This window comes from Blennius ocellaris, assembly GCF_963422515.1.
Source record: "Blennius ocellaris genome assembly, chromosome: 6".
Classification (NCBI taxonomy): domain Eukaryota; kingdom Metazoa; phylum Chordata; class Actinopteri; order Blenniiformes; family Blenniidae; genus Blennius; species Blennius ocellaris.
The window spans coordinates 28,657,674-28,683,321 of record NC_137655.1 but is presented as its reverse complement, the minus strand read 5'-3'; the positions used below and the strand labels follow the sequence as shown (position 1 = coordinate 28,683,321).

The window sequence follows — 25,648 nt, the reverse complement described above, 5'->3', positions numbered from 1 at the left end:
TCGTAGCTGTGCGTCTCGTAGTGGAGCCTCATACTAGACTCCTTTCGTGGCCACAAATAAAGAATCTCAGAGATAGATGATCTCGTTCCCACGCGTTATTTTCTCTATGGCCACTCTGGGGCTTCGTACTCCACTTTAATATCCTGATAGCAGCGTAGTTTATCATGTTTGATGGAAGTTTTATAGACCAGATGAAAACATTGCGCTGCCGTCCACCACAATGTTTAAGACAAAACATGGAAGCACGGAGACTTGAAAGTGGGCGGAGTCTTTGGTGGAGTGTTGTTAACCTCACTGTTAACTTTGACAGCGACGTTAGCTCACGTGATGACTAACCGTGTTTTAAACAACCCATATTTAACGGTTATTTAGCTAATGGCTGATTAAGGATTTAACCGGCGGTTCGGGCTTAACCAGTGGTAAAAATAACGCAGATTTGAACAACCGGTCCAGAAGGTTTGGTCCAGTCTCTAAAGTGAATGTGAACGTCACCGAACCAAATGAAGGAGTGACTATACCAGAATGTGAAGAAGCTTATTTCCAATAAATCTTAGGCTCCATTTACAATACAATGTTTTGACTGAAATCTTGTTTTTGCGTTTTCATTTCAGGAAAGTTTCACGTTTATGTGGCAACGTTTGGAAAACAATGTCCATTTACATGGAAACGGCAGAAACTCTGAAAACAATGGAGTTAGCATGCCTGGCCATGAGATGGCGCTGTGGTTTGTTTTTGTAATAAAGCCACACACACGTGAGCAGAGAACAAAACACTATATACATAAACAATGGGAGTACACAGACATTTGCAATGACAGACCAAGTTGGATTGTTATCACGGGGAGAATATGGACGAGTGTGGACCACTGTAGATTGCCATTGTTGTTATTGTCCATCGACTTATGTTAAAAAGTTAATGCCTTACTACATAATTTTTTCTTCAGGCTTTAGTTTGGACACCTCTGACCTCAGTGAGAACTACGAGGTCTCATCTTCCTTGACCTACATGTTATACATTCATAGTACACAGTAAGAAAAATATAGCAGACAAAGTTAATATACACGGTAGCTCCAGAAATTAAGTTTGCTAGGGAAACACAATTTGGTTGGATTACATTAGCTTTACTTCATTTTTGACATGATTACTTGGGATGCTCCGGTCAGGTTTTCTGCTGCCGATCACTGATGGTAAAAAGTGCCGATCACATGGATTGGCTGTACTTTTTTCAATTGAGTTATGATGAGTGCTACTGGCTAGATTATTTGGAAAAAAGGAACAATAAAATCACCTTAACTTAGTCACAGGGTGATTTTACTTTTTCTAGAGAAAAAATACAAAAACCTTATAAAGAACAAGTGAAAAACACTTAAGATAACCTGATATCAGTAACACAATCTTTAACAGATTGAAAATATCAAGGCTCTCAACAGGTTGAATAGTGAAAAAAAAATCTAATAAATAAAAGGCAATATATCTCAACACTGCCTGAATCAAATAATGACAAAACAATATAATTTCAAAATAATGAAAAAAATACTTAATGCTGACCTTTCTTATAATTTACAAAGGAAATGTTTAAATCTGCATCGATCCAGTGACTGTTCAACTCAGCACTGACAGAGGACTGACGTCTGAGGTCCACATATCAGTGGTGACACTTACAGAGGATGAGAGACCTTCTTTAAGGAGACATTGGAAGTGACAGTACACTGTGTGGAGCTCTGGAGGGGCTACGTCAGTACACTGTGTGGAGCTCTGGCAGGACTACGTCAGTACACTGTGTGGAGCTCTGGAGGGACTACGTCAGTACACTACGTCAGTACACTGTGTGGAGCTCTGGAGGGACTACGTCAGTACACTACGTCAGTACACTGTGTGGAGCTCTGGCAGGACTACGTCAGTACACTGTGTGGAGCTCTGGAGGGGCTACGTCAGTGTATTGTTTACATCCCGGTACCACGTGAGAGAGAGTCAGCAGAACCCGGTGTCTTCCACCACTGAGAGAGGCTGGTTATCTAGTCCCATGAATTCTATGATTTTGCTGGTTATTTGCTGAGCCTTCTGACGTCACGCTCATGAGGACGAGTGTTGCCTAGCGTGGGCTGTGTTAATCGCTGTCTGACTGTCGCTGTGAGCCTCCAAAACTCCCGAACTCCGTCAAGTGTTTTTTCTTCAAATGTCGGATCAAGGTTGTTGTGTTGAAGACTTAACATGGCAGGTATTTTCAACTTTACATCACTCTCACAGATATTAAAGTTCCACACGGCCGACATGTTTGTTGTTGATGTTTGCAGCTGCGTGTCTGCAAAGAAAAATAATGAATCTCCAACTGGCCAAATACAGAAAAATGAGAGTGCATGAAAACTTGACCTCTTGCCAAAGTGTGGCATATGTAGAGAAGTGTGCAGACTGGTGTGTAAATACAAATGACAAGCAGGATTATGTGAAGCATATGGGGACAGTGAAGTGCGAGTTGCAGGCTGAATTGACTGTGGCCTGCTTGTTTTCGCCTTCAGTCTTTAGTTTCTCTCTCGAGCTGACTGTTTCACGAGTGAAGACTGTTTTAAACAGAGGATGAGGGAGAAGCTCCTCTGTCATTCAGCTGCACATATTTTGGAACTTAAACTACTTTCTCCAAGTCAAACATGTTTTGAAAAGAGGATGCAAATACAACCCTGTTATATTGCTCCGTCACACTTATTAAGACCACAACAAAAGGTCATATCAGGTTTTTTGTTCTTCTTAAAATAAAACGAGCACGCTCCATCAGGGTTGTTGAAAATAAGGCCCATGGGCAAAAACTGTCCGACAAGAGGCTCCGATCTGGCCAAACCACCAAACAAATTGTAAAAATTTCAAAGATAATATTGATTATTTTTTATTTATTTCTTAAATGGAGCAGCACAAGACAACACTGAGACCCGAACTAAGACATTAGTGACGCTGCCATGAAAGATAGCAAACTGGCATTAGCCTCAAAGCCTTGCCATTAGGATGAGTTTGTAAAAACTCCCATAATTCCACAACATTTCACTGTATTTTGCACCAGAAGGTTTCATTAAAATTGGTTTTATGTTGAGATCGAAGTAATTTTTTGTGGTAATTTTTTGGTTTAGTGAAAATATTGACATTTTGATCACACATTCTGAGCCAGAGGAATACATTAAAGTTTATATTTAGAGGTTATTATGGCACTATTTAACCTCAAGATGAAGTTGGGCTGTAAGTGCAACCTTAATTAAAATACAGTCCTGACTGACCTCCATTCAAAGCCTTCATGTTGGAGGACTTTCACTACTCACACACTGAATGGTCTATTGGTCAATATCTTCTCAGTCTGAGGCTTTCAGGCTGAGGCTGTACTAAATGTATTTAAAGGAGTCATAGGTAACACTTTATAATAACTATCCGTTATAAGTAGTTAATAAACCATTAATAGCTATTAGTTAATGAGTTATAAGATTGCTTGTTGAATATTTGCTAACAGTTTATTAAGGATTTATAACTGCCTTATAGATTGGTAATAGATCATTTAAAGCTGTATTCTCCAAAATTACATGTTAACTGTATGTTAATGATTTATAACTATACCTTATAAACTAGTAATAAATCATGAATAAGCCATTAGTAAACTACTTACTAATGACTTGTTAAGTATCAGTTACTACTTTATATACATTATTAGGACGTTATTCTAAAGTTGCAACTATTCCTAGTTTACTAATTATTAGTAAATGAGGAATAGTTGCAACTTCAGAATAACGTCCTAATAATGTATATAAAGTAGTAACTGATACTTAACTAATATATAAACTCACACTTTCCTTTAACTTTATCTTGTGTTTGCATTTTTGGCATGGCATTCATCTTCTTACAAGCTTTTTCTCCTGCAGCCATTTGATCATGTCTCTGTGTCTTCTTTTAGATTTAGTTCTGCTTTCAACAAGCTCTCTTCGCTCAGTGGCTAAACCATTTGACGATATATGAAGTTTAGGGCCTACCTATTTGTTTTATTTGATCTCTGTTCTTTTCACACACATTAACAATCTTCCAGAGTTTCTGTAACTGGCTCCTGCCAGATGACATGCTTGAATTGTACCAGGGGGCGGGGCGACGGGGTGAAACCAACCAATCACAATTGGATTTACGTGTTGGAGGAGGAGCGATCCGGCCTCGTCCATCATATTGGTTGGTTATCAACTTGTCAATCACCTCATATTACCACTTAACGTTGACGAGCGACAACCTAGACAGACACGCCCCCTTCTCTCACGAGAAAGTTCGTCTTTGGATGATCAGATTCTGATCATTATCGAAGCTCACATTCGCATTGATTTCAGAAAATGAATACCCAGTCGTTTAAAAAGTCAGAAACCAGTGTTCCCAGCGGAAGTGGTGATGCGCAAAATGCCGAAATGAATCCAGGTACTTACGGGAGAAAGAGAAAAAAAGTCAACAGCGGGTAGAAGTAAAAGGAAAACTACACCTGTGGACCACATGAACAACAACGGTAAGCAAGATTGCGTGTTATTTTTTCATTAGAACTATATGATTAGGATAACACAGGTTGATAGTTCTACTGCATCATCCAACCGGTTTGGTTCATTGCCCAATTACTAATTTGCGCGCGCGTGTGTGCATGTTTTCCCAGAAAAAAAAATATTTATGAGTTGTAAGACCTGTTGTAGACCAACAACTAGTAGAATTGTTATTTTCTGAGGTGTGTGTGTGTGTGTGTGTGTGTGTGTGTGTGTGTGTGTGTGTGTGTGAGCACGCGCACACATTCTGTACCTATCCATCCATATATTTGCCAGCTGCTCATTATTTTATTTGACCTTCACCTGGCTTATAATCACTTTTTTAATGCTCTGTCCTCTCATTTCAGATACTGAGGCCACTCTAGCTCCAACAGCTTTTTAAATGTTAAGAAGAGCATCTTGTTAAGAAGAGGCACACTGCCACAGAAGAAATCCGTTACCTGACCCAGGAGAAATCCTCCTCCTCCAACAACCTGGTCAAAGGAAGTAGTCCCGGTGCACAAATCACCATTTGTTTTCTCCAAAGACTGACCTGCAGATCCCGATTTTTTTAACAGAGCATACAATGTTCCAATCATATTTTATTGTGAAACATTGAACAATACCTGTGAAAAAAAATGCAGACTACTTGTTTTAACTGCAGGTGGTTATCTCAATATAAAATAAAAGTTTAGAACATTGCTGTTCAAAATACTAAATTGTATAATGTAAAAGCGCTTTGGGTGGTCGCAATGACGAGAATGTGCTCTATAAGCACAGTCCATCTACCAATTAACATTTAATAAATGTTAAACGCTATTGATAAGAATGTATGAGTTGACTTTATGTATTTTCTGTTATTCTGAATCAGGTGTGTTGGAAGAAGGAAACATGTAAAACATGCAGCAGAGTGGCCCTGAGGATCAGGATTGGCTCCCCCTGTCCAAGTTGTGCTAAGCCATATTTGTTCTATATGTTTTATGTTCATGTCTGGATAAATCCATGGCATTGTTGTGATGTTTGGTTATAAAATGTCCCTCTAAAATTCTGTTTAGCACAAAAAGTGCTATATTGTTGTATATTGTTTGTGTTTCGAAACAATAAACACATCTGTGTTATTGATAACAATTTCACTTGTGGTGTTTGTTGGGTTTGTTTTGGAGAGGAGGGTAAAATGCAGCACACACAAAAGCCAATGGGTGGAACAAGGCTGAGGTACAATAATGTGATATTTTGCTGTTCCACAAAGTATATTATTATTAGTAGATGGTTAACAAACTATTAATAACTGGTCTGTAAAGTGTGAGTTAATATATTAGTTAAGTATCAGTTAATACTTTATATACATTATTAGGACGTTACTCTAAAGTTGCAACTATTCCTCATTTACTAACAGTTAGTAAATGAGGAATCGTTGCAACTTAATAATAACTCAATAATAAATAAAAAAACAAAAACAAAAACTAACCAGCCTGGTGCCTCAAAAAGTAATATAAAAGCATACAAATTAAAGAATTTTACTTACAATCCTCACATTGCGAATCATAGATAGTCGGTACAGATCTAAGCTTTATTACAAGTCTAGCGGAGCCGGCTGATAGTGGACGGGTCAAATGAGGGTCTACCTGGTGACGCTTCACAGGGTTTGCTTTCTGATTCGCTTGTTGGAGCACATACTTTACTTTTTATTAAACAAGCCAATGAACAAGACGACTTTCTTCACTTCTGGAGTGACATTCCAGGTATGGGGACGATTATTACTGTAGGAGAACCATTAGAAAGTGAATTTTGCATGATATGGCTCGTTTAAAAGACATCGTTGGAGCTTTGTGAGCAGAGAGACATTCAATCAAACCTGACATACAACATATTGTATTTATATGATATCTGGGCTGGTAATGAATAAGCAAGCACACAATTGCAGTGTGCGAGACTAAAAGTGACCCTAAAATGTGGTATGCACTATGTGCGCGTACCTGTACTGCATGTATGTATGCTCTTGCTTGTATACAGTGCATTCACACTGTGCAAATACAAATTATGTGATGAAGATATATGATAACATGATTTCAATAGTGTTCATTTGCTATTGAATTGTAAAAAAAAATTCTACCACTTATGTTAAAATTATTTGACTTTAAGTTAACAGTTCATTTATCTGTTCTGTGATCTGTGGCTAAAAATTATGACTAGTTTTTTTCTTTCTATCAGATTCTCTTCTTTTCCCTTCCTGAAAATGGGTCTCTATTATGAGAACGTGTCCTAATCTGACATCCAATCAAAGAATTTGGAAATTTAAGCCCCTCCCACCCACAGCAGAACATGGGGGGGGGGTGGGGGGGGGGGCTCTGCTTGAAATGCAGTTCCGTTCAGAATGAATTGGCTACAGAAAATGTTAATCAAATGTGATGTTACACTTAAATCTTGTGAGTATGAATCTTGCTCACATTCACTTGGTTTTCAGACTCACATGGAGCATAGAACATGATCAGGGCGGCAGGGTGTTCCTCCAGGAAGCCGTCAAAGGAATCATCCGTCAGGTGAAAGACCGCCGAGTCCGTCTCTGACCACGGCACCTCGGGGGCCTTCAGCTGGGGGGGCTGAGGGCTGAACAGGAAGGAGAAATAGTGAAGGCCACATCAGGGAAACATATTTCACAAAGCGCACATGATCCAGCTGACGTGTATCTATCTGTATCGTGTATGGAGAAACAATCAAAAAAAAAAAAATCAGACACAGCTGCAGCCAACACTCCACCCAGTGTGTCACACAGAGAGAGAGAGAGAGAGAAAGAGAGAGAGAGAAGCGGCCCCACCTCAGTGCTGCCATGCCAAAGTGTGAGTGGATGAGACATAAACAAGTGCACACTCCCTTTGCTTGTGTACACACGCACACAAGTCCTTTCAAAAACAAACACACAATGACTCTTCTGCAATCTTATTCTAATCATCACTGATCAAAGCTGAAGCCACATGAGAAGAGATAGCTTTGAAAAAAACACACATTGAGTCACAGGAGACCTACAAATGATTCATTTGTATTCAAAACTGACCTACAAGAAGCTGTACTTTTTGCCAAACTACGAAGCGAATTATAAAGATTTTAAAGAAGACACAGATTTTCTTTAAACATATTTCTTAAGAGGAACAGACATAAAATCGTACAGAGGCCTCTTCTCTAATATGAGATCTGAGCTGAGATTGGGCACAAGGCCGATCCGATCTCGCATCGGTAGTTTTAAAGATAGAACTAGTTTATTATCAGATGATGATGTCACGCAGACCCCCACATTGTCCTAATGGAACAAAAGTACTTTGTACTGCTTCCCTTTCTGATCTTATACTAACCTCAAGTTGTCTGTAGAGAGAATACATGTAAACACTCCTACATTTCATACTTTACTGTAGAGTTCATTACATCCTCATATAAAATCAACAATAATGATGACAATAATATTAAAGCAAACAGAACTCTGGTATCGGAATAGTATCGGTATCGGCAGATATCCACACTCAGGTATTGGGATCGGATTTGAAGTGAAAAAATGTGGATTGGTGCATCCCGAGCTGAGATATTTGTGAAGCTCCCATGAAAGCCATCAAACTAGCATTAGCCTCAATGACGTGCGGTCAGGGTGAGTTTGTAAAAACACCGAGAATGCAACAGTTGGAGGAGAAGATCTTTTGGACATTTCACTGTATTTTGCACCAGAAGGTTTCACTACAATGGGCTTTATGTTGAGAGATGCTTCCAGCTCATGGAAATAAATTATCTGAACATGACAGAAAGATTAAAAAAAAAAAAGAATTGGAGGTATAAGAAAAATAAAACAAAAAAAACCCCCAACTAAATACTGGGAATGTGATGAGGTTTCTAAACAACTGAATTTTCAACCGTTTCCCAAAATCTTTGTTGTCGTTCATATTAAAGTAACTTAAAAAAATCCCCATTTGTTGGTGTATTTGTTCCAATTCGGATTAACTGCTGTTGAACCTAAAGAGGAGGAGTAATTACACTCAGGATAATCATTCACTTTAAAACATGGTAACTACTCTGTCAGCCTGATTGCTGATAGCTAGTGTGGCAATGGCTTTTAAATTACACTGCAGGGCCCTAAATAAACGTAGTAGTAAAAGATTAGGACTTTGCAGGGAGTTGTTATGCCTATTCCTCCGTGGCCGCCGCCCCGTTCAGTTCCGGTGGAAGGGTGAGACATGGGCCAAGGGTGAGAAGGGAAAAACAAGACCAGAGCGGAGCAGGTGTAGATTGATAGCACCATGGCGACATGAGTCCGGGCGAGGAGAAGAAAGAAAAGGTGTCATGGAGACCAGGGGTGAAAGCAAGAAATGACAGACATTCAAGGTGCGAGCTGCAAAGGGTTTATTTCTCGTTGGAGCCCAAATTTGTTCAGAAACTGCTTCCAAACTTTTAATTTGATGAACCAGGGATTCCAAACATCTCAAATAATAAAACATCTTGGGGGTTGCCTCATTAAAAATGTTCCATGAGAGATGTGATGGAAAGTCAGACTTACTCCTTTAACCAGTCCGCAATGTCTTTAGGTGTGGCTCCATAGTTCTCATAGTGGTGGAGGAACTTCCCCTTCCTAAAAGACAAGAAATCAAAAACAACACCATCAATAAACATCCAGTTAGCAAAGCCTCAATTAATACCAACACATAAACAGAGATAAGACGTGTCAAACATGCGGGACAGATGTCAGAAGACCTTACATAGAGTGGAAACTGTGGCAAGGCGTGGCAGAGCACTGAGGCCTAATGAAGGAGGAAAGGTCTGGAGCGACTGGGCAAGTGAAACCTCAAAGCTTCCATTGTGTTTTGGGGTCTGTTTACTTGACAAACGCAGATATATCCACCACGGCTGGAATAAATAATTCTAGTAGGATTGGCAGAAAAGCTGTAGTTTTCATGTTGGGCTAGTAGTGGGTGCTGTTGGTTGTTTTCTTTTTTTTTTTTGTAATGAAACCACAAACACATCTGCAGAGAACAATACACAATGAAAATTAACAATGGGAGAACACAGACATTCTCGTGGACAGTTGATGAAGTTGGATTGTTATCACAGTCACTGTCAAAATAAAAGTACCATGTCCAGGAGAATATGGACTGGGAGTCCTGACACTCTACTGAGCATGTGCGGAAGAACTGTTTACTACGGACGTGGTACGCATACGCAGTAGTAGCGTGTTCAGAAATTTCTGCCTTGGGAGCTTCTTTTCAAAACATTTCGTCTTCAATGGCTCTGAGCACCATTGTCGTGTAACGAGACACCCATAACACAACAAAAGTTGTGTATTTTCACATGTAAACTAAATCAATGTGAGTCGGCGTGATTGCTCAAGAATAAAATGTCAGACAAAGCCCTCTCTGTTGCGACATTGATGTGGGAGGCAAGGGGAAAGGTATTTTTGAGGGCCAGCATCATATGGCAGAAGTGTATATAACAAACTTAATTGCACATTCCACACAAATCTGCCTCCGGCCATTCTGGTGTTATCTCGTGTTGCATTCACTGTAGTTGGTCATCCTGGTAGTATTTAACATCTAGTAGCATTTTACGTTAGTAATGACTGTTATGGTCACTTTCCAACAAAACACACTACATGTAAAGTAAACAAACAGGCCACAGGTTGCAGCAGCATTCATGATCATCCCAAATATCTGATACCGTCTGAATTTTATTGCAGGTTGCCTTTGGTTGCAAGACAATGATGACAGCTGTTCTTGAACTGAGCTCACAGTGCGATGTACGAGCAAATCAAGCTTTTACAACATCTGGATCAAACAATTCAGAAAGAAAAGTTTATGGTATAAAATATGTTTTACGAGCTTCAAAAGGTCATGATAACAGAGTTGACAGTGTTTGATATCTTTTCTGCGTCTTCTATTTTGTAAGTTGAGCTTCAAAGTGTATATGAGGATGGCAGTGACCCATTTGTAATGCATGAGAAATGAGCTGGAAGCATCTTCTTAGCTCCGCAGTCAGTGCAGATTCAAAACCTAAGCAGATTTCCCTCACAGGACTGAATTTATCTCTTCCGTTCACTGCGGCTAAATGAAGTCTGGAAAGCAGACGTGGTGGCTCAGCCCGGTGCCGTAGGATCAGTGTCAGTAGTTACTGCCTCTGGGCAGAGTGAGCCTGCAAACACGCGGCATGGCGACTACCTCGGCAGCAGCTCCCGAGACACCGAGCGGACAATCATTAAAGGTGATACACGACTACACACACTGGATTGGAGTTCGAAACTTGAATCTTAAATGAACCGACTTCACTTGTGAAAAGTGGCTGCGAGAAATTCAATCAGTGAGATTTATGACCGACTCCATATCCGCCTGCTTCATCTCTACTCCGTACACCCAAACCTTGTAAAATATGTGCAGAAAATTTGAAATAAATGTCATTTGTCTGATGTCTCCACTGTTTTTCTGGGCTGGAAGGACGTGGGAAGGACAATGAATCTGGGAATTTCACTATTCTGTGAGCTCAGTTGATCAAACTGTAGATATTGCTGGAGGTTTTTGGGGGTTGGAAGCTTCTTTAATCTCCAGGAATGAAAACATTAAAAGACCTTGAAAAGTTGGTCTAACATCGGTTGCAATGGTGAGATAACTCCAAAGGTGTGGATGCTGATTTACCCTGCGTGATGAACTGCTGTTTATCAGTGAGGGGCTCATTACTGAAACCAAAGGGCAGGAAGGGTTGTTCGCTGGCCCTTTCCTGAACACTAATGCTCACATGTACTCCCACATACACTTACAGAGTCCAAAGTAGTATATGTGCATGCAAGTGTATCTCTACGTACAAAACACTCACACTGGAAAGGACAGAGGACAAAAAGGGAAGGCGGCTGCGGCATGCGCACACGCACACGCACACGCACACGCACACAGACAAACCACAGAGGCACTTAATCAGTCCCTTTCTAATTAAAAAGCAGGACCGGAATGAGAAAGTGTTTAATGTGGAAATGAAGATGATAAAGCTGCGGCGGGCGCAGTAAGGAGCAGAGCGCTGTGGCACCTCAACTGCTTCATGGTTCATGGAGTACATCCCAAAAAAGCTACCTGTGTTGGGACAATGCATTATGAAGGAGTGTGGCTGGAACGCCACGACCACAGACCATCTGATTACTGATCCACTGGTAACATGAAACCGCTTTCAGAGCTGCCGTCTCTTTGTGCCCTGTTGTGAGTTCAAAGTTAGCTTTCGCCAGACTGTTGTCTTAGCAGTTACCATTTTGTCAAACTTGTGTTTGCAACCATTTTTCAAGATAGCTGCCACATGCACAGGAAATTTCTTCTTCTGCAGCTAAATATTTGAAACATTAAAAATGGAACCCAAACTCTTTTGTGTCTAAGACTTCAGCATGATTATTCTTTGTAACGTAACACAGTGTGGTTTGTACCAAAAATGGAACCCAAGATGCCGTAAAACTAAAAAAGTCTAATATTCAGGCACTCACGCTACTACTGTGTTCTAGCAAAAGCACACAAATTCAAGTGTTCCTGGCAACCAGAGGACACCCAGGCGAGGAAGAAGGGGAACTTGGCTGAGCAGAACAAGGGACAGGGAACTGTGGTCACTGTGGAGTCAGCTAGGGTCTCCTGAGGCACAGTTCCACAGCACTTTCTGTTGCGGAGTGGGACAGGTTTTCGCGCGGTCCGACTTTAAAGTTGTGGATGGTACGGAAAGAACCCACGAAAGCCAGGTACGATTTTCCGCTACCCCTCCGTTGAGGTACTTGGCACTGAAGAACGGGTCTGTGAGGAGGAGCAACAATGCAGCCGTCTGCTGATTGGTAGTGACAATCGTCACACTAGACTTGCCCACAATATTTTATTATTTTATTGGCCGTAACCCTCCGCTGTTCTTCACATGCACCGCTTTGTGCTCACTCGTTGATTTGTTAACTGGGTTTATTAAAACGTTGGCGTGACACAACATCACAGTCTTTTAACGAGGTTGTTAAAAGACAGCGGTCTTGTCGCTCCTCTCAGGAACAGGAGGCGGAGCTTCAACAGGAGCTGGACGCTGCGGTTCACAATGAGAAAGTTTAACCTCAGCCACAAGAGAACGACTTTACGGCTGCCAGCCGCTTCCGTCTTCTTTGCTGGATGTCTCCGATTCGTTCACAACCCTGCCTACATTTTTACTGTACTTCCTGTTGTGGGACCAGAGACAGAGCTGGTCCTGGGTGCACTTTGCCATACTGTAACCTCCGGCTCAGCCTGGCTGACATTGGGTTGCCTGGCCCCACACACAACCAGCCTGGTAGGCAGCACGTCTGGCATGTTGGAGCAGAGCTGTTCTGGTTGGTGGAATGGCCTCATACGACTCTGCTTTCTGGCAAACATGTCAAGTCTGGCCTCGTCCACAGTGGCAGCAGTGTTGGACCTGTCATACATCAGTATGACAATCTTCTTCAGTATCTCCAGGTCGCCATCTTCCATTGTGAGAGGGTACTGACTCAGTCTGGAGAAGACAGGAGGCCTCTGGACAAATGTTCCATGTCTGCCAGGCCAGTTTTCTTTAATTTAATAAGACTTTACAATTTGGATGGTGGCCATCTTAGTAAATGGCTGCTATCTTGATATTTCTTGTGGCCAGCACCACTTTTTTTTTTTAAAACACAGCAGACTAAAAAGAGTACCTGTGCTAAATTCCATGCTTGCATCACAAACCAAAGTATTCTGGGGGTATTTTGCAATTATCTGCTGCAGTGTGAAAACACTTTGGTTTTGCCTTTCTGTTTCACAGTTTACCCAAGTTTAGCTTTTACATGACAAAGTTCTAAATACGATGTCATGTAGGGGCTGTGAATTGGCACTGTTAGTTATTGTTCTAATGAAACCATACACACGCGTGAAGAGAAAAATACAACAAACATTCACAATGGCAATTACACAGACATTCGTATGGACACACCACCAAGATGGATTCTTCCCTCAAAGCAGAGGAATAGAGATTTGTGTCCATATATTTGGAACCAAAGGACTTCAAGGGCAAACAATGTAATAAAACCAATAATGAAATAAAATAGTAAAATATCAAAATTGCTAGTGTTGCTGGGTGTGTTTCCTCAAGGAATTAATATGACCACTATCCCATCCACGATACCAATTATTCAGAGACAAACTGCACAAAACCCACAAAATAAATCAGCTTTAAATTCCCAGAAATGCAGCCAGATTTGTGTATTTTTACATTACGAGTCGTTTCATTTTGAAAGCATTTTTATTGACATGCTAATAACTTAGAACATTTTTGGCAAAGTGCAATAATGGCTCAAACATATATTAACTGGGCGGCATGGCTTGGTTGGTCGAGTGGTCGTCTCCAAAACGGAAGGCTGCATGTTTGAATTCCATGTCCACCTGCCTGCATGCCGAAGTGTCCTTGAGCAACACACTAAAAAAAGCACCGAAAAGCTCCCAGTGGAGTGACAGCACCTTGCATGGCACACATTTCCATTGGTGTGTGAATGTGTGTGTGAATGATCGATTGTTACAAAAATTTTAAATCCTAATTCATTACACATTTTTTGATTCTTTATCATAAAATGCAAATAAATCTGGTGAAAGGATGAGTTAAAGAAGTAACTTGTATAACATCAAAATGTTTAAAAACTAAACCACTGCTTTTCCTCTTCTGCTGCTGTTACTGACTGAAGCATTTAAAAACAAGAAGGCCGTTGCTGGGCTAATCCCCCGCCGGAGGGCTTTCTATTTTCTCACAAAGCAGCTCTAAGGCAGCACACTTGGTACACTAGAGGGTGTTCCATGGGTCCTAGTAGATAATTATGTAGAACCTGAAAGGTCTTCTTCATAAGCTATGTCAAAAGGTGTTTTTATGCACTTAGTGACCCTGTGACCTGATATGCAAATTAGGTCTTGGTCACCATGGTGCCCCTTCTCCCCATGTGTGAAGTTTGGTGACTGTGGGCCCAGGAACTGCTGAGAAATGAGGAGACATGTTTATTTGAAAATACATGTATTGTGCAACCATGACGAGCAAACTTCAGACCCTACCAATATTCAAGGTCAAGGTCAGGTCACTTGGTGTACTGGAGGTTATCCCTGGAGTGTGTATCGTGTGTGTATAAAATTTCAGAGCCCTAGCTCAAAAACCTAGGCCTCCAGAGCCCAAAATGTGTTTTTAAGCACTTCGTGACCCTGTGACCTACTTAATATGCAAATTAGGTCAAGGTCACCATAGTATCCCTTCCCCCTCTGAGATGTATCCACATGTGAAGTTTGGTCACTGTGGGCCCAGGGGTTGCCGAGATATAGGTAGAAACGTTCGAACGGACGGACGGACGGTGGTACGTACGTACGGAGACTGTTTCAAGATCCCCCTTCGGGGCCTATCAGCCACGGCGGGGGATAAAAAAAAAGAGGCTAAAAGCCTAGAACAACAAAAACAGATGAACGAGCTTGAAAGAACCAGTGCTGGCTTTCCAGCACTGTAAACATGAGGACAGTGCCGCGGTGCTCCAGCTGGGAGAGTCTACATCATCAAACATCATCAGTCACACGTTCTGTTCCGACTGTGTACCAGACTGTGTGTGTAGAAAGTCTGCAGGCAGATTTAAACACCAACAGCAAACTGGAACCATCAGATTATTGAGGGTAGAAATTTAAAAACCTCTAAAAACCTGCAGAGGCAAAGTGCTAAATCAATGTCAAGAATGACCTTAAGGTGAACACATAAAGCTTTGGTACGGTGTATTAAAAGCATTTACTGAGTCAATGATGTTAATTATTAAAAATGCTTGCTCCCTTGGAGCCTTCAGGCTGTTTGCATAAACAACAAAGTGAGAACCAAAGATGAGCTGATGTACCAACATAGGAACAAACTTATTGATTCATGAAATATTTGACTTTATTTGTCCCATAATTTTATTGAAAACGCAAACCTTTCATATAATTTAGATTAATTCAACACAACCTCAAATATTTCAAGCATTTTAGGCTTCAGTCATGATTAATTTAATACCGATATGACAACATATCAGGTGAAAACGCATCGTGTGCGTTTTCACTTCAGAAAAAGTTCGCAATTATGCAACAACTTTTTGAAAACTATGTCGATTTACATGGAAACGTCAGGAGCACAGAAACTGATGTAGGTAGTTAGCATGCTGGCTCAATAGTGGGCTCTGTTTATTAATGAAATCACACATATGTGCAGAGAACATGGCACTGCAGGCATTAATAATGGCGAGTAAACTGACATTCTAGTGAACAGACATCAGGTTGGATTGTTATTACTGTGACTGTCAAAATAAAACCACAGAGTCCAGGAGAATATGGACTGGGAGTCAAGACACTCTGGAGAACCAGGTGTTGATCTTAAAGGGTAACTGAAATGTTTTTCAGATTTCATCTTTAGAAAGAAGAATAAATATGCTTTCGAAAGGTATACAACATTCCCAGATAAAAGTCCGAATTCCGACCCTTTTAATTGACTTTACATGATGCAGCAGACGACGGTATATTTGCGGGCCATAAATGTGAGCCGCCTGAGCTAGACCGGATATGACGTACGAGGGGTTATATGTCCCAGCCAAAACAACATCAGCTGATTGAAGAATGGAGGGGTTTGGCGATACAGAAGCACCTAGGAGCGATGTTAGCGAAGATTTAAGTGACGTATCGTTGGTTTTGGACGAAGATGAAGGAGAGGAATCATCGGAGGAAGAATTAGAAGAAAATCAAGGCGTTCAACCATACATGTTTGAGCCGTGAGTACATATTGTGTGTGACCAGGTATTTACCCGTGAGTACATATTGTGTGTGACCAGGTATTTACCCGTGAGTACATATTGTGCGTGACCGGGTATTTACCCGTGTGCACATATTGTGCGTGACCGGGTATTTACCCGTGTGCACATATTGTGTGTGACCGGGTATTTACCCGTGTGTACATATTGTGCGTGACTGGGTATTTACCCGTGTGTACATATTGTGTGTGACCGGGTATTTACCCGTGTGTACATATTGTGCGTGACCGGGTATTTACCCGTGAGTACATATTGTGTGTGACCAGGTATTTACCCGTGTGTACATATTGTGCGTGACCGGGTATTTACCCGTGTGTACATATTGTGCGTGACCGGGTATTTACCCGTGTGCACATATTGTGCGTGACCGGGTATTTACCCGTGTGCACATATTGTGCGTGACCGGGTATTTACCCGTGTGCACATATTGTGTGTGACCGGGTATTTACCCGTGTGTACATATTGTGCGTGACCGGGTATTTACCCGTGTGTACATATTGTGCGTGACCGGGTATTTACCCGTGTGTACATATTGTGTGTGACCGGGTATTTACCCGTGTGTACATATTGTGCGTGACCGGGTATTTACCCGTGAGTACATATTGTGTGTGACCAGGTATTTACCCGTGTGTACATATTGTGCGTGACCGGGTATTTACCCGTGTGCACATATTGTGCGTGACCGGGTATTTAGCCGTGTGCACATATTGTGCGTGACCGGATATTTACCCGTGAGCACATATTGTGTGTGACCGGGTATTTACCCGTGTGTACATATTGTGCGTGACCGGGTATTTACCCGTGAGTACATATTGTGTGTGACCAGGTATTTACCCGTGTGCACATATTGTGCGTGACCGGGTATTTACCCGTGTGCACATATTGTGCGTGACCGGGTATTTAGCCGTGTGCACATATTGTGCGTGACCGGGTATTTAGCCGTGTGCACATATTGTGCGTGACCGGGTATTAACCCGTGTGCACATATTGTGTGTGACCGGGTATTTACCCGTGTGTACATATTGTGTGTGACCGGGTATTTACCCGTGTGCACATATTGTGTGTGACCGGGTATTTACCCTTGTGTCAGAGTGGGTGTTTTGCAAAGTTTATTGGTCTATTTGTCTTAAGTTTTAGCAGGTTTTAAAAAGACTTACTGAAGGTTGGGTTTAAAACTCCGTTAAAAAGCCGTTTAAAAATGGTGGGGACAGAACCAGGTTTCAGGATACGTTTCCTCTTCACATCAAAACCAAGTGACTCTCGGATTGCGGGTGCTGTTTCGTAACAGTCATCCGTGAAATGTTGACTGCAGAGATAGGAGGCCTCTGTTGGTGTCCAGTTGGAGCGAGTGCGCTGCACTTGTTTTGTCCATAATCTCCTCAAAGTTTCATCTTTTGGGAATTTATGGACACTTACAGACGGACTGGGCATTTGGGAACACCCAGCCGCAACACAACGCTTAGGCATGACTCTAAAAAACTGCTAAATAACGCGATAATGCAGAGCACATGTAAACAAGACACTACGATCAGCTGTTGTGGGCGGAAGTAAATAACCCCTCATACGTCACAGCGCAAAACTACGGCAAGTTGGGAAAACTAGGTCAGATTCACAGGGCGGGAGATTTAAAGGCATTTTTAGACGTTCGGCGCTCAAGAGCAAGATAGTGGTGTGATTGTCATTGGTGTGTCATATATCATTCGAAAGGGGGAAAAATAATGCTAAATACTGGTGTATTTTAATAGAATTATTTCAGGGACCCTTTAACACCAGTCCGCCAGTTCGAAACCAGTACATATTTCTATGGACTATTACACATTTCCGATGGCCAGTCCGTGGGATTTGTGCAAAATTTGAAATCTCCGATCCAACTTGCGGAGATTTCAGATCCATGAAGCCTCGTCTGCTTTACTGTTACCTCCCGGCTGCTTGACTAGAGAAGTTAGTATTGCAGCTAACCAACCTTTCATGACCTGCAAAGAAAACATCAACGTGGATGTTTGCAAAGCCGTTGTCCAGCGAGGCAGACGTTCTGCCGCCAGATGTCACCGTCAGCTCGCCGAGGAGAACGGCGCTGATCACGGCATCAATACAGCAGCTCCTCCGCGCCGTAGCAGGCGATTCACACCTCCGTGAAGCTGCATCATACTCTGGGCTAATCTCACTGAAAATAGTCCTAATCAGTGTTGCGTTAGAACTGGAAACACTGCAGTTTGTGCTACGAAAATCATTTCTCCAGGAATTAATGAAGTGATTCTGAGGTTTTAAAGAGAGAACTAGTTTATTATGAGATGATGTCACGCAGACCCCCACATTGTCCACATGGAAGTAAAATACTTTGTACTGCTTCCTTTTCTCACCTTATACTAACCTCCAGTTGCCTTTTCAGAGAGAATACATGCAAACATTCCTCCATTTATTACTTTACTGTAGAGAGGAGTTTAATACAGCCTCATAAAATCAACATTAATGATAATAATAATATCAAAGCAAACAGAGCTCTGGTATCAGAATAGTATCAGTATCAGCAGTATCGGGATCGAATCGGAAGTGAAAAAATGTGGATCAGTGCGTCCCTACTGCAATGTAAGTGAGCAAGTTCCTGAAGCTGTCCCTCGATCAGACACCTGAAATAAGAACATTTGAATGTTCATGAATTGCGCTTCAATACTTGTTTTCAAAATATTTTAGGTGAGCTCAGGTCTCAGATGTATATTTTCCGGCCGGATTGGAGGATCTTGTGGTACGGTTTTGGCCCACGGGCCTTATATCCAACAGCCCTGCTATCAACTAATTTTACTGCGTTCCTCTTGCTCATTCACTCCACAGCCCTCTGCACGCACCGTAATCCACCACTTCCCGAGAAAACATCTTTCAAAGGGAACACCAGAATATTCCAAAGTTTGATAGAAACTTTCTATTTGACATCTGATACAAGTGACTCTAAAGCTGGAGGGCCACCTCTACATGCTGTCAGTCTGCTGCCATCGTGTCGGCAGTCTGGACTGCACCGTGTACTTGAAGTCTGAGGTCTGAGCCTCAAGTGAGACGGATGAGAGGACTCCACTCACTCAAAGTAGCAAAAGGTTGGGTAGCCTTTGACGTTGTAGTCCTGCTTCAGGCCGTCGAACTCAGCCGGGTGCACGTTCATCCCAGCCAGCACCTTCAAACACATAAAACAGAGAAAATGAAGGATCGGAATATTGGTGACGTGAATATCAAATTTAAGAAGTATCAAAAGAAGTAATGTGTTGTTAGACTGCCTCACAATAAAGAAATGATCACTCCAAGTGTGGAAAGAGACCACATAATGAAACAACAGGTACAGACTTAACAATCGGAGGGCTTAATTGTGTTTTTCCTCTCACCGACTTCACTCTTGTGTCATTTTGTATGGGACAGTTGGAACCTTGCCATTTTCTCGTTTCATTCTAGCTTGTCAAGAAGCTTTTCAGTGTAATGTTTTGTTACTCGCCCTCCAAACTGCTTCTGAATCTCCCCCGTGGAAGACCAGATTGCAAATCTTCATCTAGACCAGGGGTGTCAAACTCATTTTGGTTCAGGGGCTGCATTTAGCCCAATTTCATCTGGACTGGGCCAGTAGAATAGTACCATAACAACCTGTAAATTCAAACATGTCCTTGCTGTGGCACAGAGTATATATGATAAAAAATATATGCATTCTTACTAATTACTATTACCTTAACATGAAGTCAAATCTAATGATACTTTCTGGTGTGAAATACAGTAGAATGCCCAAAAATTAATTTGTGAAACTTTACAATACAACCAACACCTAACTATCCTTTGTAAGCAGAATACTCCAGAATTCTGCAATTGTGGAGTAATGTGACCAGAAAGCGTTTTAGAAATCAAAAGTATACAGGTACATTTTCATGCAACATTTTCTCTTAAAGTGGGATCAGAAATAACGCAGACATGAGCAGAAATTAATCATATCCACGGGTGAGAGATTCATTAATGTTCATGAGAATGACAGCAGTAAGATGGACTGTAAATTATGTTCTGCCAAAATATCTAGAGGAGGCAAAACCCAGTTCACACACACACCATCAACACACCACCAGAGACATTTGAACCAGCAGGAAGACTTTATTGCGAGCTGTGCCTAATGCAACATGCTAAAGACTTTCAGGCTCACACACCAGTAATGCTACATGCTAAACATGATCAAAGTCTGACTGTTACTCTCATTACACACGAGCTCAGTCCCTCGGTCTACAGTCTGTGTAGAAACACATAGGCCAATCGCCATAATCAATAAATCAATTAATTGCACGATAATTAAAAATGAGCTCGATCATTTTTCATTTTCCAAAGACACTGGATAATGAGTTAACTTCGCTGCATCCGTCTCGACTGACTCCTCTCGGTTCCGTAGCGTAATGAGGAGTGAACCCTCCTGTGTGGAGAGGCGGGGCTCCTGACACACCACGAGTGCAGCATGAGAGCCCTAGAGCAGTGTTCGCGAAATACGTCGGACAGTCGGTCATTACCGACAAAAATGCCCTTAGTTTCTCTTAAAACCGGTCTCATGTCCAAATTTTTCATTTATTTCACGCCAGGAAATCCGTTCCACAGTTTGCAGCCTGCAAGGATGCTACGGAAGTAGCATTGCAGCTATCCAACCTTTCATGACAACATGTTGCTGTTTGGACGTATTTTATGCTCAAAACTCCGCAAAACATCGACGTGGATGTTTGCAAAGCCTTGTCCAGCCGCTTGGCTGGACAAGGCTTTGCCGCCAGTCATCAGCATTTTTAAACGGCAGCTCACTGAGGAAAACGGCTCTGACATCAAAACAATGAACAGCAGCTCTTCTGCGCTGTCGCAGGCGATTCACACCTCTGTGTTAAACTCCGTCCTACTCCACGCTAAACTTCCTGAAAATAGTCCCAAGCATTTGTCATGCTGGAAAAATGGCTGTTTGTGCTGCTTTGCTAAATCAGTTCCCCAGGAATTAACCAATAAGAACCTGGATCCATTTCTCTTTAAAGGAAAATTATGTGCAATATACCAGTCTTTTTTCCTCCTCTCCTCACCTCTTGTTGTCCTTCTTTCCCCCAAACTTCTAAGTAATTTCGTTGTACGTGTTACAATGACAATAAATGCCATTCATTCATTCATTCATTCATTCATTCATTCATTCATTCATTCATTCATTCATTCACATACCAAGTGGACTACAAAGAACACATTTCCAGTAAATGTCAAAAATCTGTGACGTGACATATGTGGTAAATGGATTTAACTTGTATAGCGCTTTATACAGTAGCTGTGTGAGCAGCCCCAAAGCACTTTACATAGCTCATCACATTCACCCATTCACACTTATTTAAAGGTGTACAGGAGGATTTTCCCGAATTTTAGGAAAGAACCGCCCTCTCCACCTTTGGAAAAAATGCACATGCGCAACGCTCTCCCTGCTCCCGAGATGGAACGTCTACTAAAACGTGTAGAGAGACGTGACGAGCCCAGTTCTCCTCGTGCACGCTCTGTTTACAAGTCACAAGTCGGCATCGCTCGCACAAGCTCACTTTACAAGAAGATTTGAACTTTTTCCACTATGTCAGACTCGCCACCGGTAAGTGAAAGTCTATTTACGACAAGCAAACATTTTTAAAAGCTGAAGGCGTAGCTCACCATATACACCTGAAAGCGCGCATACGCAGAAAGTGAAAACTAATAGATCCACGCTACCTGGGGACGAGCACGTACGACGGCCTTGCGTAATATATCACCAGAATGATTGACAGTTGGGAGGACCAATAGTCTTGATGATCCACCCGGAAAAAGAACATCCTCCTGTACACCTTTAAGAATTAAAATCCCACAAAAATGTAAATAATTTAAAAGCTTAACATTAAAATGCCAAAAAGAGCCTGTTTTTCTATTACCAGATAAAACGCCTCGCTAAAAGCAAGTGGTGATCTGTAAAACCAACAGGGACAATGTGGCAGTTTACACCATGAGTGAAAAAAGAGGCAGACATAACATCTCTCCAACCTGGCTGACCCATGTAAACTGTACATCAGAGGGGTATTTATATCTCCACACATCCACCAGGTCAGTCTCCGTCACCAGCTGTGAGAGGAAACTGTGAGGACTGAAGGTGGGGTTCTGCTCCTGTCCACACCATCGCCTGGACAACAGTTCCAGTCTCCTCCCATCACTACAATCTCATGATGACCAATGTTAGTCAAGACGGCCTTTGTTTTTTTCAAAAAGTGATAAACTCTGCCCCACCATTTGGTGCATACACATTAATGAAGCAGAAACTTAAATCATGAATCTTCACTCCAACCAATAAAACTGCCTTTTTCTTTTTCTAAACTTGATCAAATCTTTACATTCAGATTAAGAGCGAAACAGATGGCAACTCCAGCACAAAGATTGGAGCCATGACTCAGCCCATACTGGCCTTTCCACCACAAACCCCAGCCTGTTTCCATCAGGGCGTCACTGTGAGTCTCCTGTAAAAAGACTACATCTATCTTTTTCTGTCTGATTGTCTCCATCCCCAAACCCCTTTTCTGTGCACTTCTACCCCCATTGATATTTAAAGAAGCTACCATGAAGGTCATCAAAAGAGAAGAGGAAAGCACAGAACCGACAAAGATAAGTAACAAACCACCCCGTGAAGTATGATCATATTAGTTATTTACAAAATGTAATCTTTTTGCGCATTTGTAACCGCAGTGACATGTTTTCTTAACTGATAGCGCTTTTTCTCATCCAGCACTTCAGTACTGACAAATATTTGAAGAGTGCTCACTGTCCGGATGAACTTTTCTGCACTGGGAAAATACCTCCTCACATCAACCGGCTGACCAAAGGAGTCCTCCAGAAAGTGATCTCATTGATCTCACCCAAGGAGTAAATATCAGAGTTCTGAGAGGCACTGCCTGCAAGTGATGCGGTGTCAGAGTCAGTCCTGCAGCCTGCTGCTCTGCTGTCTGACCACTCAGGGTCTGCAGTTCCTCCTCCATCTCAACACACTGCTCCCCATCAGTCCTCACCTGTACATCAGTCACCTGTTCATCAGTACCAGCCTTCGCTTTTCCTTCGTTTTCTGTTTGTCCATCATTTTTCTCACTTTCAGTTTCATTGTCATCCTCTTCCCTCGCCAGTTTTATCCTCCACTGCCTCTGCTCTTCTCTCCTTCTGCACCGACATAGCTTCATACACACTAGAGTCAGTCGCTGCATCACCCTGAAGAACCCCTGAAGCCGCGGGGCCACCTGCCGCCCTGGAACCACCCGCCACCGCGGGGCGATCCGGAGACAGGGATTGGCCGTTTCTCGTAGCATTTTGCATCCACGGACATGTTATCATTTTATGGCCCAGCTCTCCACACTCAAAACATATAAAACTCCCAGAGTTGGCATACATCATGTAAACACCCTCCTCATGCTTCACACGGAAAGACACGTCCAGTGTCTGAGTCGCAGAGTCCAGATATATGAACACCTGTCTCTGCAGTCTGGACATGTTTCAGTTTGGCGTCCTTGCAGCCCACACCAACAGTACAGAAACCACTTGCAAACTTACCGAACTGCTTCATTTCTCGCTTCAGAGCCTCGTTCCAGATGAACGAGGGGGCTCCGGACACAGTGATCCGTGTGGACGGTAAGCCAGCGGGGACACTTGAATGAACTCATCATTGATCACTCCGCTTTCAACGAGATCACCCACAAACTTTGGGTCCTTAAAGAAAACCATCACTGCTTTATTAATTTGGGAAATGTAGGTGATGTCGTATCCCACCTCCTCCCCCACCGCCTGCAGCACTTGCTTCACGGTGGAGCTGGGCTGCAGCACCAACCGGACTCCATGTCTCAGAGACACGGGACACGTCTCAGAGGACGCCATCCTGGCCACGAGACATGGAAAAACACACAAAAAACACCAACACCAACAAACTAAGTTTAAACTACACTAACAAACCATAAAAAGGACCATGCAAAACACACAGTTGGAAAGGAAAAAACACACACAACCAAACACGTTTGTTTTGTATATTCAATTGCTATCTCTCAAACACACGTCCACACCTGAAAGAAAGAAAGGCGCACACACACACACACACACACACACACACACACACACACACACACACACACACACACACACACACACACACACACACACACACACACACACACACACACACACACACACACACACACACACACACACACACACACACACACACACACACACAAGCTGGCTTTACATGTTAAAAGATGGCAATAAAACAATTCAGGTACCATCAGACACATGACTCTGCTTACATGCAACATTAGAGAATATTTTGTTTTATGAAGGGAAGTCATCTCCTTGGAGAATAATTAATGACACACATTTCTGGTCATGATGGCAACTAAATGCCTTAAATATCTGAGTAACACTTTGTCACTATAGAAAGAAAGACATTGTCCTCAAGACGGCATCACATTACGAAACTTTGATGCAAAAGGAATTTTTTTTGCCCGTACATAATACATTATGCATGTGTTAAACATTTGCATACATTTGCTTAAAACATTCCAGGCTGTCTCAGAAAAGTCCCTTAAAATCAGAAGAATGTAATTTATTGAATACGAGCTTGATGTCAAAATCACACAATAAAGTACAAGATTCTCATGATATAATCCAAACCACATTAAAGTAAGGCATTGACAAAGTGAAGACAGGGCTGGGAAAAAAATATATAATTTAATTGATTTATGGAATTATAGATAAACAGGTTATTTTGATAATTCAAGTCCCCCCTCCTCTTCTACAGGTTTTTTTTTGGTTGACATTTTTCACCTTCTGTTCTACGATTCTTTGTGGGTTTCCGTAGTTGCTGTGGCACTTGCACTGTGCTTAAACTTGAATTATGTGAATGACTGAGCTTTATTTACTTTTTGTTTTGAAATTGTTTCAACTCTGATCACAATCACAGCAATAAAGTTGCACTTCTGACAATATATCTGATGTCTGCAGTCATTTTCAAGAAAAAAAAAATCGTAACTTGAAACAAAACTCCAATTTTTCTTTATAAAAATCAGATTGTCTTTTTTTTTAGGCCAAGTCGCCCAGCCCTAAGTGAAGAACATATGTTTCACCCTGAAAAGCCCCTACATGTCAGGCCTCACTTTTACTCGTCCCTATGGCACCGCGGGAAGAAATGTGTGAAATGACTTGACTGACCACCGATTCAGCGCTCACCTCTGAGCAGCACTATTAGTCTCCTGTAATAACACACTCAACCATCTGTGCAAAGAGCTTGTTTTCTAATCACGGTTTCCAGTGGAGAGGC

At 41.9% G+C, this 25,648-nt stretch overlaps 1 protein-coding gene across 1 annotated transcript in view; it reads right to left on the bottom strand.

Moving 5' to 3' along the window:
- The window catches only part of pdia5 (protein disulfide isomerase family A, member 5), a 147,415-nt gene that overhangs the window by 29,263 nt on the left and 92,504 nt on the right, over window positions 1-25,648 (bottom strand). The window contains exons 9-11 of the mRNA XM_080498412.1: window positions 19,392-19,483; window positions 9,052-9,123; window positions 6,988-7,124 (exon numbers count right to left, since the gene is read on the bottom strand). Of these exons, the coding sequence (XP_080354538.1) occupies window positions 6,988-7,124; window positions 9,052-9,123; window positions 19,392-19,483 (301 nt within the window). The remainder of the gene's footprint in view (window positions 1-6,987; window positions 7,125-9,051; window positions 9,124-19,391; window positions 19,484-25,648) is intronic.